General features: G+C 47.6%; 1 protein-coding gene across 2 annotated transcripts in view; it reads right to left on the bottom strand.

Moving 5' to 3' along the window:
* Positions 1-19599, bottom strand: part of MAPT (microtubule associated protein tau) — a 123708-nt gene that overhangs the window by 51548 nt on the left and 52561 nt on the right. Inside the window, exons 1-2 of one of the 2 annotated variants that reach the window (XM_055408121.2) lie at positions 15158-15260; positions 1175-1291 (exon numbers count right to left, since the gene is read on the bottom strand). In XM_055408121.2, coding sequence (XP_055264096.2) covers positions 1175-1274 — 100 coding nt within the window. In that variant the 5' untranslated portion in view covers positions 1275-1291; positions 15158-15260. Of the gene's footprint in view, positions 1-1174; positions 1292-15157; positions 15261-19599 lie in introns of those variants that run through there. The other variant, XM_055408122.2, reaches the window with a different exon arrangement.

Raw genomic sequence — 19599 nt, 5'->3', positions numbered from 1 at the left:
GTTAGCCTTTGAAACAAGGGTCCCCAGTGACCTGAAACATCTCCAAGGTGGGAATGATAGCTCTGCATGCTTCCCCAACCCAGGGCTCCTCCTGGTGCCCTTGTCTCTTCCAGGGACCCTTCTCCGATGGATGTCCCTGGAAGAGGTTCCTTCCCACCTTGAAACTCCACCACTTCCATCCGCCACCCCATACCCCAGGCTGCAAAGTATTTCTATGACTTGCAGCATTTAAAGAGAACAGTAGACAGCCATTTTGTCTCCTTAGAAATGGGTTTGGAGGACAGGGACCTAGTCTTTCTTACCCTGCTCTAAGGGCTGCTCCAGGGAGCACTGGCCTCCAGGGACACTGTGGGGAAAAGGGTTCCTTGCAGCACAACCCAGTGCTCCATGGGCCAGCCTGCTGCTCCTGGCACCAACATGGGGACTGGCATTCAGAGCTGGAAAGAGGGCTCCGTGTGCCCCACGGGGCTCCCCGAACTAGGTGGGGATGAGAGGCAGAGAGGAGGCCAAGTCAATTTAGCCAAAAGACTATATTACAGAACATTTAGACGTTGATGCGGTTTAGTACTATAGGTACAGCAATAGGAAACCCAGAGCTAATCAACTCTGGCCAAATAGGGACCTTACAGGCCTATTAAGGAAGAGAAAAAAAAATGTATCAAGTCCTGAATTTTAAAATATTTATTTATTTGGCTGTGCCAGGTCTTGGTTGTGCATGTGGGATCTAGTTCCCTGACTAGGGATCGAACTCAGGCCCTCTGCACTGGGAGCAAGGAGTTTTAGCCACTGGACCACTAGGGAAGGCCCTAAGGTTATGTATTTTGCATGCTAATGAATTCTGCTGATTTATAGGTGTGGCTATAGACTCAACAGATTGCCCTGTGTTAATTAGACTGACAAGCCCCCTGCAGTCTTTGTCACAATCCATCCATCCATGCATTGTGGCAAACTCTCCTTTGCAAAGGCAGATTTCCAAATAGCCTCACATTTTGACTTCTGTTGGCTCATTCAAATGAATGAGGTTTCAAATCTATGGATAATCTAAAATAATAACGTATATAAAACTCCTTTAAAAATCAGGAATGCAAACCCTTCCTGCCAGCTCTTTCCAAAGCAATAGGGTTGGCTGTGATCCCCAGGGTGCCTGGCCCACTAGGCAGGGCTGTGCACTAACCTTTCAGGCTAGGGTCCATGTCACCCTCGTGGTCTTGCAGGGCGTAGTCCCCCTGAGCATGATCTTCCATCACATCGAACTCCTGGCGGGGCTCAGCCATCCTGGTTCAAGGCCCACCTGGGGAAAGAAGATGGGAAGTGAGGGCTGGGAAGCTGTGCTCAGGCTAAGTGCTGGGGTGAGGGGAGCAGGGGACAAGGAGACAGAAGTGCCCCCCCCCACTTCATGGAATGCAGATTTCTGCCTCTCGTTTCCCTTCTCCAACAAGTAGAGTACCCAACCTCATCTGTGGAGGGGTATCTCTGCCGAAGCGTTATTAACATGCGTGTGTGCACTTTTCATTCACTAACATCACATCAGTTCATATCCAAAACCACCAGGCGGGCAGGTTCAAGGGGCCTGCTTTGTTTCTGTGCCCAGTGCTCTTTCTACTTCATGATAGAGTAAATGCTGCTGACCAGTACTTTGATGGTTTTCTGTTTTTGTTTTTTACAGAGAGGGAAGGCATTGGCTGGCAGTGCCGGTAAGGAAAAGGAGGGGCAGAGAAGCAACCTGATTGCTCAGTCACACCCAGGTGTTCTGACGCCCCAGCTCTGAGCCGGGTGGCCCCACTAGGGGTCAGAGTGTGGCTTCCATTCACTCATTGGATCCCTTCAGAACCCTTATGTGTGATTCCGAGGGCTGGGCTAAGTCCCTAACAGTGCACAGTGGGCGGCGTGAATTTGGGGCTGGTGAGCAGCAATGCTCGTCCTCCCCCAAAAGCCCTAGCCTAGACTCAGCTTCAGCTCAACAAAGCCCACCAGAAAATTTTCTTAAAATTAGTTTTTATTGGAGTACGGTGATTTACGATGTTGTGCTAGTTACCGCTATGCAGCAAGGTGAATCAGTTACACATGTACATTTATCCCCGCCATTTTGGTCTTGCTTCCCATTCAGGCCACCACAGTGCATTAAGCAGAGTGCCCTGCACTGTTCTTAGTCTTGCATTCCTACACGCTAATAATGAAAGATCAGAAAGAGAAATTAAGGAAGCAATCCCTTTTACCATTGCAACAAAAAGAGTAAAATACTTACAAATAAACTTAGGAGGCAAGAGACCTGTGTGCAAAAAACTATATGACACTGATGAAACAAATCAAAGATGACCCTAATGGATGGAAAGATACACCATGTTCTTGGATCAGAAACAATCATTTAATCACACTCTGTCCTCACTGGCTTTTTTTTATGTGCCCCATGGCTTACAGGATATTAGTATCTAGACCAGGGACTGAACCCAGGCCCCCAGCAATGAGAGCTCAGAGTCCCAACCTGGACTGCTAGCAAATTCCATGCCCTCATCTTTACTAAGAATATTTTATTCTTTATCTTAAAATAACTCATAAACTTGAATTTCTGAATTTTTGAGTATGCCCTTTTGCTTTCGTTCATTCATGCTACTCTGGTGGATTATTCCAGGTTTTACATTTTTATCTCTGTAACTTGAGTCTTCTTTTACTTTGATATCTTCCTTTTAAATTATTTAATTATCTCATATTATTTATTTTCTACTTTATATTTATCATATTTGAAACTTCCCTGTTCTAGTTGCTTTTATTTCCTGCCTTTAAACTTTTATAATTTTAATCCTTTAAAATTTAAAGATTTAAAAAATTCTTTTAAAATCTCAGCTGTGTTTTGATTTATTTTACATGCTTATTTGATTTATTACATATATTTATTACATATATACATATAAAGACATGTAATACATATATCTATTAAAATACATTTAATAAAACATATCTAAATAAACATTTATTTATATGTATTTAGCTCAACATTCAGAAGACAAAGATCATGACATTTGGTCCCATTACTTCATGGGAAATAGATGGGGAAGCAGTGGAAACAGTGTCAGACTTTATTTTTTTGGGCTCCAAAATCACTGCAGATGCTGATTGCAGCCATGAAATTAAAAGACGCTTACTCCTTCGAAGGAAAGTTATGACCAACCTAGACAGCATATTAAAAAGCAGAGACATTACTTTGCCAACAAAGGTCCATCTAGTCAAGGCTATGGTTTTTCCCATGGTCATGTATGGATGTGAGAGTTGGACTGTGAAGAAAGTTGATCGCCGAAGAATTGATGCTTTTGAGCTGTGGTGTTGGAGAAGACTCTTGAGAGTCCCTTGGACTGCAAGGAGATCCAACCAGTCCATTCTGGAGGAGATCAATCCTGGGTGTTCATTGGAAGGACTGATGCTAAAGCTGAAACTCCAATACTTTGGCCACCTCATGAGACGAGTTGACTCACTGGAAAAGACTCTGATGCTGGGAGGGATTGGGGACAGGAGGAGAAGGGGACGACAGAGAATGAGATGGCTGCATGGCATCACTGACTCTGTGGACATGAGTTTGAGTGAACTCCGGGAGTTGGTGATGGACAGGGAGGCCTGGCGTGCTGTGATTCATGGGGTCGCAGAGAGTCGGACACGACTGAGCGACTGAACTGAACTGAACTGATTTATTGTATTATTCATTTATTTATTGTATTGATTTATTGTACATATATTTATTTAAATCCTTACATTGTTTCATTTTTTTACTTCAAATTTTCACTCCAGATTCATGTTAGTGTTTCACTTTTTATGTTAATTTTTTGAGATAATTTTAGACTTGTAGAAAGACTGTAAAAGTCCCCCAGAGGGTCATTAACCTTTTGTAATCCCCTTAAAATGTATTTCCCTGTTATCTTCCATTTTTCTAATCTTTTAGGTGTCTTTAAAAAAAAAACCTCTCCTTTCTATAATTGCAACTTTTATCATTATTCATAATTTTAACCTAAATCTCATCTTTAATTTTTATTTTTAAAGTTTGGGCTGCCATTTCCCATTCTTTGTTTTCATGTGTTCTTACCTTTCTTCTAATTTTGCTTGCGTTCTTTACTTTTTATTTTTTGATGTGCCACACAGCTGGTGGGATATTAGTTCCCTGACCAGGGACTGAATCCATGCCCCACTGCAGTAGAAGCACAGAGAGCAGAAGCACAGCGTCTTAAGCACTGGATAGACAGGGAAACCCCTGCATTCTTTACTTTAAATCTCTAGTTTTCTGTTATAATTTGTTAATAGTTACCCTCTCACATTTCTGACCTAATTCTATGGCTGTTTTTCAGCGGCTGTGGGCGAGCTGGTAACACAAGCTGGTGAGGGCAGGGCCTTTCTCCTTCCTGCCTCCACTATACTAGCTCTGGCTTCTGTGATCAGTGAGTAAAGTCTGCCACAGGCGAGGTATGGAGGGCGGACTTGATGTCATGTACTGTCTAAATGTATTATGAGTTGCAGAATGTTCTCACCTCTGAAAACTATTGCACAATGTTGGGCTACAGGGTGGGAGGGTCCACCTGGGGCTGACCTTCCACGTAACACTTGCCTGATGTGGGTGGAGGGGACAGCCAGGCTTCTGACACTGTGCTTATACCAGTGGCCACTGGCATATTCACATCCAGCTCCATTTCTCTCCCTTCTAGGCAGGACACACTGGTGTGGGTGTCTGAGCTCCCTTCTCTCTCCATTATGTAGGATAAGAAGCTGGGGTGGCTTAGGAGGGTTCTAAGAATAAGGTCAGTGAGACCTCTTCTGGGTGAGGCAGAGGGTGGGAGGCCTGGCCCCACTTTGGCAGCCACTGCCTATAGAGAAGGGGTCCCTTTTCATTCTGACTGGGGTCCCTGACCCTCAAGGAGCTCTTAGGGGAGGCTTCTGAGGCTGAACATCTCCAAGCCTTTGATATCTCCCCAAGGACGAGCAAGATGTTATCCTGGGAAGATCCAAGTCCTCATTTGTTCTTCAAGGCTTAGGATTTGGTGGTGATATTCTCTACCCTGAGACATGCTGATGGTCTGTTTTTCCTTAGAAAATCCCCAAACATAAGAACCCCTGGGCTAAGAGGAACAAGTTTCATTACCCAAGGAGTCAAGACTGCTCCCCACCCAACCCTGGGAAGCAACACCTCCCTTATCGCCTCCTAATGAAGTCTGTCTCAGGACCTGCCTGGTCACTGCCAACTGCTAGTCCCCGAGACTGATCCATGAGTCACCTTGTCTGCTGACTCACCAGGAGCCCCACCTGGGAACAGTGACGACAGCCCAGAAGCACGAGGCCTCCCACACTGGCTGGAGACGCTTCCCCTGGCCCAGGTGAGCCAGGCCAACCAAATCAGGTCACCCTGTTCAACCTGCAGCTGGTTTTAGTGAACACTCCAGGGGGCGCTGGTGGTAAAGAACCCGCCTGCCAGTAAACAGGATACATAAGAGATGGTTGCTCATATTTTAAAATCATGGGTTTGGGGACTTCCCCGGTAGTCTAGCGGTTAAAAACTTCACCTTCCAATGCAGGGTATGTGTGTTCGATCCCTGGTCAGGGAAATAAGGTCCTACATGTCTCAAAGCCCAAAAACCAAAACACATAAAACAAGAAGCAATATTGTAACAAATTCAATAAAGACTTTAAAAATGGTCCACGTTAATATGTATACTTAAAGTTGATTCATGTTGTACAGAAGAAACCAATACAATATTATAAAACAATTACATTCCAATTAAAAATAAATTTTTAAAAATGGTCCACATTAAAAAAAAAAGACAAACTTAAAAAACATCACAGATTTTGGAAAAAGCAGCTCTTCCCACGAAGCCTGGGAGGTGTGAGGAGCTAGGGACCCACACACGCAGTAGCTCACCACCCTCTGCACATCACTAAGTCCCAAAGCCCATACTCTAGTTATGCCTGAAAAGATGGGCTCACTGATGAACGTTGTCTTCTGATTATTCAGTGCTGCCGCCCCAGCCCTCCTGCTGAGCTTCCCCACCGCCCAAGCACTCGTGTCCCCATCTGTCAGCTCATTCCTTTGCACAAAGTGAGGATGGCAAAATGTACCAGGTGGCAGCCAGAATCAACACAGGTCTCATAGTAAGCATGAACTCCAAGTAGACCCCAGTGACCTCAAAGGTATCGAGATGGTACTTAACAGGCAAACTTGGCATCAGTGAAAGTCGAAGCAGTGTTTGTGCAGAGTGAACCACTTTCCCTTTGGGCTTCCACTCTATTTTCCAAGGTGATTCCCACCCCACTGGCTTATGTCCAGCTCAGAGGGGCTGCTTGTGCTGTGGCTGCCCTGGTCCCTTCCCTGCCCATCTGCACAACAGATGGGATGACACCTGTGATGTGGTGGCTGCTTTTCACTCAGATGAGTCTGGAGGTGGGCAAGGTGGCCAGTGTGGACTTTGTTCACAGGCATAAGCAGGGAAGCATCAAAGAGGCTCTCTAAGGTCACTTGGGCAGTGGTTGGCAGGGCCAACTGGACAGGTAAGAAAGGACTGTTGGCAGGGAGGTGACTGCGCTGGTCCAAGCAAACAGCAAAGAGGCCGGAACCGGAGTGTAGGCAGAGGGCATGGAAAGGAAGGGATAGATCCAAGAAGTGTATTTTAGACAACATTAGACTGGGTTTCAAAGTTGGGTTGGGGTCAGAGAGAGAGATCAGAGTCCAGAATTACACCAGAGGTGGGGGCTTGGATGGCTGGGAAAGAGGGAGGGGGTGACACAGTCAGAGGGAACAACATCAGGGGCTAAAACAGCTGATCAACACGAGTGGGTTCTGTCTGTAAAATATCACTGCTCAAAAGAATCCCCTGCACCTCATTTTACTAACTGGTGATTGATTTAATAAGTTCTAGAAAATAGACTCTGCTCTCCCTCTTGACTCCATTATAATTTAAATTTTTTAAGTATTCGAGTTTTATTTCTATTTATTTTAAAATATTTTTTGGCCTTGCTGCATAGGATGCAGGATCTTAGTTCCCTGACCAGAGATTGAAACCATGCCCCTTGCAGTGGAAGCTCAGAGTCCTAACCATTGGGCAGCCATGGAAGTCCCTATAATTTGAAATTGTTATGGGATTTGAAGGGCTTCCCGGGTGGTGCCATGGATAAAGAATCTGCCTGCTAATGCAGGAGACACAAGAGATGCAGGTTTGACCCCTGGGTCAGGAAGATGCCTTGGAATAGGAAATGGCACCCCACTCTAGTATCCTTTACATGGAAAATTCCATGGACAGAGGAGCCTGGTGGATTGGACATGACTGAGAATACTCACTATGGATTTGAAACAAATGGATCTACAATAGAACAGTATTCCACTTTAGTTTCAGGTCAAGAGTCAGCAATTTGTTTCCACAAAGGACCAGATAGTAAATATTTTAGGTTTGTGCGCTGTGCCTTCTGTTACAACTACCCACCTCTGCAGCAGGGAAGCAGACATTGGTAATAGATGTATAAATGAATGAACATGGCTGTGTCTCAATTAAAGTTTATTTACAGACACTGAAATTTGAGTTGCATAAAATATCATGTGTCACAAAATATTTTTCTTGTTTTTCACCATTTGAAGATGTAAACACCATCCTTAGCTAACACCAAACTTGGCCTGCGGACCATAGTTTATAGACTCTTGCTTCTGGCTTTTCCAATACTTATTCTCCTCTCTCTCAATATATATATATATCTATAGTGAAGTTTTTTAACATTGTACATTTTGGTCTCCTCCTATTTTCTCAGTGTGGATTTTTGCTGTGATGTTGTTTTTTGTTTGTTTGTTTTTATAAATAGTATTGTTTTTTAAATTAATTATTTATTTTTGACTGCACTGGGTCTTTGTTGATAAGAGTGGGCTTTCTCTTGTTGTGGCAAGTGGGGGCTATTCTCTAGTTGAGGCTCGAGGGCTTCTCATTGCAGTGGCTTCTTTTGTTGTGAAGCACAGGTTCTAGGGCATGAGGGCTTCAGTAGTTGCAGCTCACGGGCAATAGAGTGTGGTCTCAGGAGTTGTGGCACATGGGTTTAGTTGCCCTGTGGCATATGGGATCTTCCCAGACCAGGGATCCTCCAACTGGTGTCCCCTGCATTGGTAGGCAGATTCTTAATCACTGGACCCATTCTGGAGCTTGAGGCAGTGCCCCTCTGTTCCGGGGACTGGGGAGAGAATCTGTGGGATAAGTCCGTGTTACGAGCCAGGCTGCCTCAGCTCCATGGAGCAGATGACAAGGCAGTGGGTCTCACTACCCTGGTTCCAATGATCCCCCTCTTCCCTACCACCAGCACCACCCAGCAAGGCTGGAGAAATTCAGAGGCACTAAAAAGAAGCTGAAGGAATTACAAGGAGAAATTAAATCATCCTTAAAAACACAGGCTACTACTTGATACTCCAAATAAACTTGAATCTCAAGTGCCAATATTCTCCTTTGGGATAAAAAGTGGAATGCATGGGAAGACCTCTCTAAATAGGGAGGCACCCCACCCCTGCCCCTCCTGCCAACTCCAGGACAGCAAATGGCCTTGGGTTCACAGACCTCCTGATACAGTGAGGCCACCAGAGATGTCTCTCCAAATCATCTGGGCTGGGCCACCTGCTCCTTGTGAATGCTTTGGTACCAACAGGTCATATTAAGAAAGACAAGTCCAGGGGACTTCCCTGGTGGTCCAGGATAAAGAATCTGCCTTCCAATGCAGGGGACGTGGGTTTAATTGGTTCAGTCCCTGGGTTGGGAAGATCCCCTTGAGAGGGGAAGGGCAGCCCACTCCAGTATTCTTATTTATTTATTTATTTGGCTGTACCTGGTCTTATTTGCAGCATATGGGATCTAGTTCCCTGACCAGGGATCAAACCCACGTATCCTGCATTGCAAGCTTGGAGTCTTAGCCACTGGACCACCAGGGAAGTCCTTGCTCCAGTATTCTCACCTGGAGAATTCCCTGGACCAGAGGAGCCTGTAGTGGGCTACAGTCCATGGGGTCACAAAGAGTCAGACACTACTGAGCAACTAACACTTTCACTTGCACTAGAAACTGAGATCCCACATGCCTCAGGGCAACAAAGCCCACGTGCCACAACTAGAGAAGCCCGCATGCCACAGCAAACACCCAGCACAACCGAAAAAAAGACAAGTCAGAGTTCTAGAGCATCTGTGAGGCTACTCGACATAAGCAGAAAATAGAACCCAGAGGAGGATGTTCTCTGAAAGTAAAATGAAGTAGCTCTTCTGAGTCTCAGGACAGACGCTGAGCACGAGAAGGCAAGTCCTGTCGGGTGGGACCTGTCTGGGTCACTTGTGAACAGATGAGGAATCTGGGAGGTAACCCACCCAAGGTCACACAGCTGGGAAGAGGCGATGCCAGGATCCGAAGCCTGTGTCCCGACGGAGCACGCAGCAGCCCTCACTGCCGGTTCTTCCAGCCAGGACCATCAAACGGCCCCCAGTTTCCCATCGTGGAAGCACAGGTCTGGGGTGTGGAAGCAGCACTGTCCAGGTTTCACACCCTGAAGCTGCGACTTAGTCACTTCTCCCAGCCTCCCACATGTCACCCAGGGACCCCGAGCTCCTTTCCTGCTCCAATATTTTATTCTAAGTGGATCGATCAGGTCTGTGTCCTCTGTCTCGGGAACCCTGGGAGGGTCGGTCACAGGACAGCAGGAGTCTCTAGCCCAGGCCTGGCTGAGAGGCAGGGGGCCCTGGCATCCCAGCTGAGGGTCTGTACACCCAGCCCTGACTCCCTCCTTTCCCACCGTCACTGATGCCTGGCGTCTTCCTCTGTGAGATCCAAGTGCAGAATGACTTCTCTGGGAGAACTGGACAAAGAACACATAAACCAACTGACGAACGGTACAGCTGCACGTCAAAGAGCATACTGAAAAGACAAAAATAAGCATACCCCTGAGGTGGGTACATAACCCAGACAAGCCACAGATCCCTATGATCTAAGAGACGCGCAGACAGGAAGTAAACATGCCAAGAGCTGCTGTCCTAAGGCCACGCTCTGCTTTCTTATTCTTCTAAATCAACCAATCTCTTTCTCAATCTCTCTGATCTCCGTTCTGTTTTCCCAGGCAGTGACCCAAAGGCACTGGGGTGGAAGGTAAGGAAGAAATTTTAGAGCGGCGGCACAAAAGTTGAATTAAACCAGGAAATGAAAATGGGCCCCTTTTTTAGCAATCCTTGGAAAAGCACGCCACCTGACGAAAGAGCAAGGTCCTGGAGTCTCTCCGTGTCATTCTGTAGCTGGTAAACTGAATCCCGTGATGGGGAAGGGGCTTCTTGAACTGTTCATGGTGTCTGGTCCTATAGGATCACACCCCCCTAGCCCCAGTGGGGGCTTGGGGGCAGTTGGAGAGGTCTGGAAAAGGCAGAAGAGTGTCTGCAGGGCTGAGGGGGGAGACAGAGGAACAAAGGGGACAGTGCAGGTGATGAGAGGCTAAAGGCGAAGACAGGAGAGGGGAAGGGGCCGACGGCGAAGGGATGTAGGACCCCCTGAATCCAATATGACTGCTGCAGGCCAGTCTGTTTTCAAAAAAAACAATTCTCAACTGTTCAGTTCAGTTCAGTTTAGTTGCTCAGTCGTGTCCGACTCTGTGACCCCATGAACCGCAGCACGCCAGGCCTCCCTGTCCATCACCAACTCCCAGAGTCCACCCAAACCCATGTCCATAGAGTCAGTGATGCCATCCAGCCATCTCATCCTCTGTTGTCCCCTTCTCCTCCTGCCCTCAATATTTCCCAGCATCAGGGTCTTTTCAAATGAGTCAGCTCTCCACATCAGATGGCCAAAGAATTGGAGTTTCAGCTTCAACATCAGTCCCTCCAATGAACAGCCAGGACTGATTTCCTTTAGAATGGACTGGTTGGATCTCCTTGCAGTCCAAGGGACTCTCAAGAGTCTTCTCCAACACCACAGTTCAAAAGCATCCATTCTTCGGCACTCAGCTTTCTTTATAGTCCAGCTCTCACATCCATACATGACCACTGGAAAAACCATAGCCTTGACTAGACGGCTTTGATTACTTAGATTACTTTGTTGGCAAAGTAATGTCTCTGCTTTTTAATATGCTGTCTAGGTTGGTCATAACTTTCCTTCCAAGGAGTAAGTGTCTTTTAATTTCATGGCTGCAATCACCATCCTCAGTGATTTTGGAACCCAGAAAAATAAAGTCAGCCACTGTTTCCACTGTTTCCCCATCTATTTCCCTTGAAGTGATGGGACTGGATGCCAGGATCTTAGTTTTCTGAATGTTGAGCTTTAAGCCAACTTTTTCACTCTCCTCTTTCACTTTCATCAAGAGGCTCTTTAGTTCTTCTTCACTTTCTGCCATAAGAGTGGTGTCATCTGCATAGCTGAGGTTATTGATATTTCTCCCGGCAATCTTGATTCCAGCTTGTGCTTCCTCCAGCCCAGCATTTCTCATGATGTACTCTGCATATAAGTTAAATAAGCAGGGTGACTTTTAGGTTGAGCTTTTTTTTTTTTTAAGTACCTATCTGTTGAGCTCTTCCTGTGAATGAGGCTCAGTGCTTGCTTTTGAAAAATAATTAATTATTTTGGCTGTGCTGGGTCTTCGTTGCTGTGTGGACTTCTCTCTAGTGGCGGCGAGCAGGAGTTCCTCTCTAGTTGCAGTGCACAGGCTTCTGACTGCGGTTGCTTCTCCTGTTGCGGAGAACAGGCTCTAGGGCAGGCAGGCTTCAGTAGTTGCAGGTCATGGGCTCTAGAGCACAGGCTCAATAATTATGGCGCATGGGCTTAGTTGCTCTCTGGTCCCAGTTCAGGAATCCAATTTGTGTCTCTTGCATCGGCAGGTGAATTCTTTACTATTGAGCCACCAGGAAAACCCCAACTCAGTCTTTTTATTTAATTTTTCTGATTGAAGTAAAATCCACACAACACACAAGTCATTTTTACTTTTTTTCTTTGTGGTTGCACTTTGGAGCATGTGGATCTTAGTTCCCTGACCAGGGATTGAACCTGTACCCCTCTCCAGTAGAAGCTTGGAGTCTTAACCACTGGACCATCATGGAAGTCTGCACAAGTCATCATTTTAAAGTGAACAACCATCCCCTCTATCTCGTTCCAAAACACTTTCATCACCCCAGAAAAAAACCCTGTGTCCATTAAGCACTTCCTCCTCCTCCTCCTCCCCCTATGCCCTGCCAACCATTCATTTACTTTCTGTCTCTGTGGATTTATCACTTTCGGAGATTACACATAAATGGAATCATCTAATATCTGGGCTTTTGTGTCTTGCTTCCTTTGCTTAGCGTAATGTCTTCAGGATTCACTTGCATTGTAGCACGAGGCAGGACTTCATTCCTCAAATGATATTTCATTGTACGAATGCACCACATTTTGCTTATCCATGTGTCCAGTGATGATTACCCACAGTCTTTTAAGTTTGGAAACAAGATAATATAGGGCTTTTTTAGTGTGACATTTGTCTGATAATGGTAAAACCGGGGGGCACAAGGATGTGCAGGTGAGACCTTGGGTCCCTTTTGCTCCCGAGGAACGGGGCTTTCCCAGGCTGCAAGATAGATAAATTTTCCACTTGGTAGAGTTCATGTGAAGAAAGCTGATCGCCGAAGAATCGATGCTTTTGAACTGTGGTGTTGGAGAAGACTCTTGAGAGTCCCTTATACTGCAAGGAGATCCAACCAGTCCATTCTAAAGGAGATCAATCCTGGATGTTCTTTGGAGGGACTGATGCTAAAGCTGAAACTGTAATACTTTGGCCACCTCATGCGACGAGTTGACTCACTGGAAAAGACTCTGATGCTGGGAAAGGTTGGGGGCGGGAGGAGAAGGGGACGACGGAGAATGAGATGGCTGGATGGCATCACCGACTCTGTGGACATGAGTTTGAGTGTACTCCGGGAGTTGGTGATGGACAGGGAGGCCTGGCGTGCTGTAATTCATGGGGTCGCGGAGAGTCGGACACGACTGAGCGACTGAACTGAACTGAACTGAGAGTTCATGTGCTCTGCGTGCTGAGCTCTGCTTAGCTGCAGAGGCAGCTTTGTTTTTTGATCATTCCAGGCCACCCTCTGAGGCATCCAGAAGTGGATGAGGGAAACCCAGGCGTCCAGCCCAGCTCAGAGGTGACTTCTGCAGCATCACCAGGGGACCCTGCTCACTATTTGAAGTACACCTGCCATTTTCTTGAACACTTTCCTGTGACAGAACATTTAGGCTCACCACAAACCTGTGAGATGGGCAGGATGCAAACCCCAGTCAGTAAAGGGCCTCAAGAGCCTAAGTGACTTGCCTGAGACCACCAAGGCAGCCTGGGACCTGACTTCCCTCTAGAATATATATTTCTGGCAGTTCAGATGCCTCTCTCTGTTTTCGGTCCCAGGCCTTTGCTCCTACCCACGTCTCCAAGGGGTCTGCGGGTTTCAGCTGACCTGGGGCCGTATCTCCCTGAAGGAGATGAAGACCAAATAGCCTTCCTATGCCTACTGCCATTCTTCCTATTCCTTCTAATCTTCTTACCCACAGCAATGCATTCTGATTCTAGAAAGCTCCTCCAGTAAGCCAGGGCAACAGTGGACACCGTTGCTGGCTTTGGAATATGAACAACATCTGTTTATTCGAGTCCTGACTATAAGCCAGTTGCAGAGGCTTCAGAGGAAGGGAGCAGGCAGGGGAGAGAGAGAAATGGAATCTCTGTAATACAATAGTCCCACGAAAGGAATTGTTCTCCCCATTCTCTGGATGAGGAAACAGGCTCAGAGAGGTTCAGGAACCTGCTGAGGGTCACACAGCTAGTAAAAGGCAGAGTAGAATAGGATTTGAACTCTGATCTTCTGATGCTAAACCCATCTTTCAGATATTGTATCATATTATTGCCTTCCCAACAAAGAGTTTAAAAACAGCCCTTTTCTCCTCTGTCTTACCCATGGAAATGATCTTGTCCCAGCTGGATGAAATTAAGAATCAAGGAGGGAAGAAAAATCCTGTGTCAGGGGCTGGTCCCGCACCCTGGCTCCCTGGGCGCCATGCAGGATGCACTGTCCTTGCAGTCCACACCCAGGAGGAGCTTTTTTGTGTCCAAGAGTCCCCCTCCCTGGAGGTGCTGGGTGGGCTGTGTCCAGCGTGGCTGCAGCCCTCGCTAGGGGGCAGCACGTGTCAGGGCCGCGGTGCCCGCTTTCTGTTGCCCAGCCAGCCAGGAGGCAGCACCGCAGGCTCCCGGCCGCCGCCGTGACTCAGCGGAATCACTGCCGCCAGTGATTTGGATGGTCCGGTAGCTCCATCCAAAAAAATGACGATCGCCTTTAGACCCCCCTCAGATAAAAAACTCAACTGGAATTCCAGAGTAGTGATACTGGACAACTTCGGGACTATACAGGAATCACTGAATTGTACGCTTCAAAGGGTGGATTTTATGGCATGGGACATATCTCGGTAAAGCTGTTATAAAAAACCAAACACCCTAAATGGAGCTCTCAGATAGTGGAAGATCAAGTAGGGAGAAATCTAAAAATAACCTTAAAATGAACTTGGTTCTCCAAGGTTATTTTTAGCCTCTGCGTCCCCTGTTTCCTTTGCTCTGGTCCCTTTTCTGCCCCTTCCTGAATCTGCCGTGTGTTCTGGTGGAAAACAGGATTCCTCATAAGGACAGGAGCCACGTTTCAAGCATTTTCAAGTATTGGCTCATTTAATTCACACAACTGCCTCTATTATTATGTCTACTTCTACAGGCACAGACAGGTTGAATAACTCGGCCAAGGTTACACAGCAGACATGTAATGGAGTCACGGCTCTGGTGCCAAGCAGCCTGGCCCCAGAAGACTTTGTGAAGCCAACTGACAACAGTGATTCAATCAAGCAGTGATAGAGACAACCCATTTCAGGAACATCAGGATCTGCTCAACTGAGCAAAAGCTTTTCTTTTGAAAACTTTCTCTTTCATTTACATTCTACTTTTTAAAAAATATTTATTTGGCCATGGCACGTCTTGGTAGCAGCATATGGGATCTTTAGTTGCAGCATATGGGATCTAGTTCCTTGACCAGGGATTGAACCCAGGCCCCCTGCATTGGGAGCGCAGAGTCTTAGCCACTGAACTACCCAGTAACCCACTACACTTTATTCTTTAATGTTTATGGTCCAATTGTTTTAAGATATTTACATGTAAGATGAGTGAAGAGCAGGCATAGTAGTCCCCTTGGGGGAGGTGAAGTCTGGGCTCCAGGTCAGCAGGAAATCCCTCTGCTTTGGAAGTGGAAAGCCAACTGCATGAAAGAAAGAGAAGAGTCTCTGGGGTTCAAGTAAACACTGGGCTGGCTCGTGGCAGCTCTGATGCTTCAGATGCTCTTCCCTGACAGCTGGTCCCAACTGGGAGCTGCATCTCTGTGCTGCTCCCCTCCTCTCACGCCCCCAGCAGACAGGTGGCATCCAGCACCCCCGCAGCACAGGGAAGTTCTCAGAAGACTTGCTGGAGGGAATACGGCCTGGCAAACCTCAAAGGAACTCTAAAGTGTGAGCTATGCTCACGTCCCATCACAGGGTACCAGAGAATCTTCTAGAACCTAATCTGACCAATAATACCGATAATGATAATTCCTGGATTTCAAGCAGAATCGCCAAATTAAGTGGAGAGATGATGAAGGAGCCCAGAGAGAGGAAAGACTTAGGTTGGTGAGAAGAAACTGGAATAATCCCGGGCCTCAATCCAAAAAGAACAATCAACAATTGTACGAAAGCATGAATGAAGCTGCTTTCTGGGGGGAGGTGGTGCTGCCGTGCACACACGATGTGTCATGGCTGATGTCAGCTGGCTCACGTCCACCACTCAGAAAATCCACAGATTGTGCTGGAGAGGACAATTCTGGTCTTAAGCTCAAGGTTTCTGTTTTCTTTTTTTCAACTCCTTTGTAACTGCTGGTGTAGCTAAACAGTGTTGAACGTCTATTAGGGTGATACAGCATGCTTAGGTGGCCTTTGTTTTCAGAACTGCAGTACTTTTCCCTCCAAGCCCCTTTCTGATAAATTACTGATCAGTTAGCCTTCAGTGAGGACACCACTGCCACATGTGGAGGTGGCCTCTGCACCTGTCCCATTCAGGGGCTGCCAGTGGCCCTGGTCACCACTTTCATACCGAGATGAATCACCTGAACTCAGAGCACCAAATGGATAAAAAGGAATCTCTTCTGATGTCAAAGCCAAGAAAATCAGAGCAAAAAAATAGCTTTCCCCCCCACCCTTGGGCAAGCCACCCTTAATTGAGAGAGAGAGAGGAGAGAATTTATTGTTTTGTAAAAGTGATTCATGCCATGCTGTGCTCAGTCCCTTCAGTCGTGTCTGACTCTTTGAGACAAATGGACTGTAGCCCGCCAGGCTCCTCTGTCCGCGAGATTCTCCAGGTGAGAATACTGGAGTGGGTTTCATGCCCTCCTCTAGGGGTTCTTCCCAACCCAGGGATTGAACCCATGTCTCCTATGTCTCCTGCACTGCAGGTAGATTCTTTACCACTGAGCCACCAGGAAACCCCAGAGTGATTCATAGTCATTATTAAAAAGTCAAATACAAAAATGTGAAAAAAGGAAAGCAAAATAACCACTGTTAACATTCTAGGGAACTTCCTTGCAAATACCTCTCCTATACCCACATATAATTTCCCTAAATGAGACCATATTATACCAGTAGTTCTGTAGCCTACTTTATTTGCTTAATAAATATGCTGATATTAATAAGCTTTATCTTAATTTCTGGTTGATCTCCAATGGATAGTTTCTAGCTTTGCTGTTGTATCTCTGCCCTCCAGCTCTGAAAGGCAGCAAGTGGTTCACGACCCAACAGAAGATTACACTTAAAAAGTGCTGGGGCGGGGGGGCCTTTGAAGTCCCCCCACCTTTTTTGCCATCCATAATCTTCCATCTTATTAATGGGGTACTGTTAACACATATTATCCCATTAGTGCTCACAACCACCTATGTGAAGGGAGGGTATGTTATTATCTGATTTCCCCATCTTATGCACTGATGCTCAGTAGCCCAGGCTGAGGGAGGGCACGTCGGGACTTTGGATCTGCAGTCTCAGCCTCCAGTCTGACACAGGGTGGGTCTTTGGACACCTTCACCGATAAATCACAAAGCCCCACTCCAAAGCTGTGAAGTAAGAGGAGCCATTCTAACCACATCTCTGTCACATGCATGGGTCAGCTTAGTCCCATTTTGAAGCCAGGGAAACTGAGGCACAGAGAGACCCAAGTGGACTTAGAGGTCATGCCAGAGTTGGGGACAGAGTCTGGTGTGCGGTGACTTGCTGGGAAGCTCAGCTTAGGGATGGGAAGTCGCTGGGAAAGAATGCCGGGTGGAGAGATGCCACAGACGTGAGGACATGGCTGTATCCGATGATGAATGGATCCCTGAGGTCAGGATCTTGCCTCAGCAGCACATCGGGCGCTGGGAGGCCTCTGAGAGCACCTCGGGCCATTTGCCAAAGAGCATTATGGGTTCTCAGAAGCACCTGCCCCTCATCAGCCATTCTTGGGACTGATGAATAGCACTTGGGCTGCCTCCTATTAAGGCCCTTTGAGAGCACTGCATGGCCTCCCCCTCACAGCAGGGGCTGGGGAGGCACCCTCCATCTGGCACCTAAGGTGAGCTTGGAGGGTCCCTGGCTTCGCTTCCCCTTTCCCTGGGGCTCTCCCATGAAACGGGGTCTCATGATCCTGCAGTGACCTCTTTAGAGGCCGCTCAGCCCTAACTCCTCTCGAGGAATGCACCAAGTCTAGCTTGTCCACTGCATGAATGGCTGGACTCCTTGAGCCCTTGGTTTGGGCTCAAACCAAGGTGTGGGCGTGCATGTGCATACTCAGTTGCTCAGTCGTGTCCAACTCCTTGAGACCCTGTGGACTGTAACCTGCCAGGCTTCTCTGTCCACGGGATTTCCCGTGGACACGGCAACTGGAGTGAGTTGCCATTTCCTCCTCCAGGGGATCTTCTCAACCTCGGGATCAAACCCGAATCTCCTGCCTTGGCAGGCAGAGTCTTTACACTGAGCCACCTGGGAAGCCCCAAGGTGTAGGCACTGGCTCCATATCTTCCCTTGAGGAATTGGACCCTTATTCCCGGTTCAGATGGATGTGGGTAGAAAGGACATGTGGTGTGGAGTCCAAAGCACTGGGTTCAAGGCATAACAGGGACCACTCTCTGGCTGGTCGATGCTGGGCCAGTCAGTTGACCTCTCTGAAGCACAGATTCTTCATCTGTAGCCTGGGCATGAGGACACCTGTGTCACAGGATGGCTGTGAGGGTCACTGGAAAAATGCATGTGAGAGCATTTGAACCGTGATGCATCTAGACTGATGTTCGGTACCGTTTTCATGACACGTGGGTTTTGAGCAAGGGGAAGATATTTGAGGTTGGGGAAGTGAAGGCTCAACCCGAAGGGATAAAAACTGGGGTCAAAACAAGAGCCTTTGTGCGTCTGCCCTGAAGGAGGAAGAGGAACAGCATGAAGGTGTGAGAGGCAGCTCTGGGTCGGCTCCAGGAGAGGAGGAGACTGAGGGTCTCAGAGGGTCTCGGAGGTAATGGAATGAAGGTGTTAGGGAAGAACTGGGGAGTCTCTGCTCCCTACCCCTCCCGCGCTGGTGCCTGGAGCACGAGAAGACAGGGGAGATGGTGAGGGAGGTGATGCCAAGGAGATGATGCGGGAGGTGATGCTGGGGAGGTGCTGCAGGGAGAGACGAACCATCCGCACCAGGCTCGGCAGCGAGGGAGGCAGGGGTTTGAGAAGCCATCTGGAATGGCCTCTCAGAAACTGGCTCTTTTTGCCACAACATTTCATTAGGTACAACAACAAGGAAGAAATGGAGGGGTAAGGAAGTGAGGATGGGAAGGCGATTGTTCTGAGGATGTTTTCATTTCTATTTTTTGAGTCTGAGGACACACCCTGAAGAACTCAGGGCACAGAGGGATGGTGGAGACTGTCTCTAATCAGCACTGTCCCTCAGTAATGAGCAACCTGAACTCAGCACGGCTCGAAGGACGGAAAATAAACAGTGTCTTCTGAACACACGTAAGATATGCCACCAGGTCAAGATCACTGTCCCTGAAATTACCCCCTTGACAGAGGTGCCCACATGGCATAAGGGCCAGACTTAACGACAGGGCAGTGTGGGGGCAGGGCGCACACACACACTGGGGCCAGGCTGTCTGGGTTCCCAGCTGGGTGACCTTGGATAAGTCACTCAACCTCTCAGAGCCTCCGCTGCCTCATCTATGAAATGTGGGGATTAACCGAGCTGATTTACATCAAGCGCTTAGGATCATCACCGGCTAACAGTAAACGTGATTGGAGTGCCAGCTGTGGTTATTATCATGACAACCTTACCGCCTATTATCTGAACCAAACCTTCCTGTATCCTGTTTGCATTTTCAGACTAAACAGCATCTCAGGACTCAGAGACCCACCCCACTTTGGATCCAACAACACGTGGTGCCCCCTTGGCCGTCCCCGAGGCAGCCTCTGGCCAGGCAGGGCAGATGGTGTGCCCAGTGAGATCATTCCCGGATCCCGTGACGCCTGGAGACTGGGCCAAAACCGTGTCCCAGGGCACCCTGTGTG

This window comes from Moschus berezovskii, chromosome 20 (genome assembly GCF_049115385.1).
Source record: "Moschus berezovskii isolate FMDL1 chromosome 20, NW_MosBer_1.0, whole genome shotgun sequence".
NCBI lineage: Eukaryota > Metazoa > Chordata > Mammalia > Artiodactyla > Moschidae > Moschus > Moschus berezovskii.
Note: the sequence above shows the minus strand (reverse complement) of the source record. Positions and strands in the feature narration are given on the sequence as shown.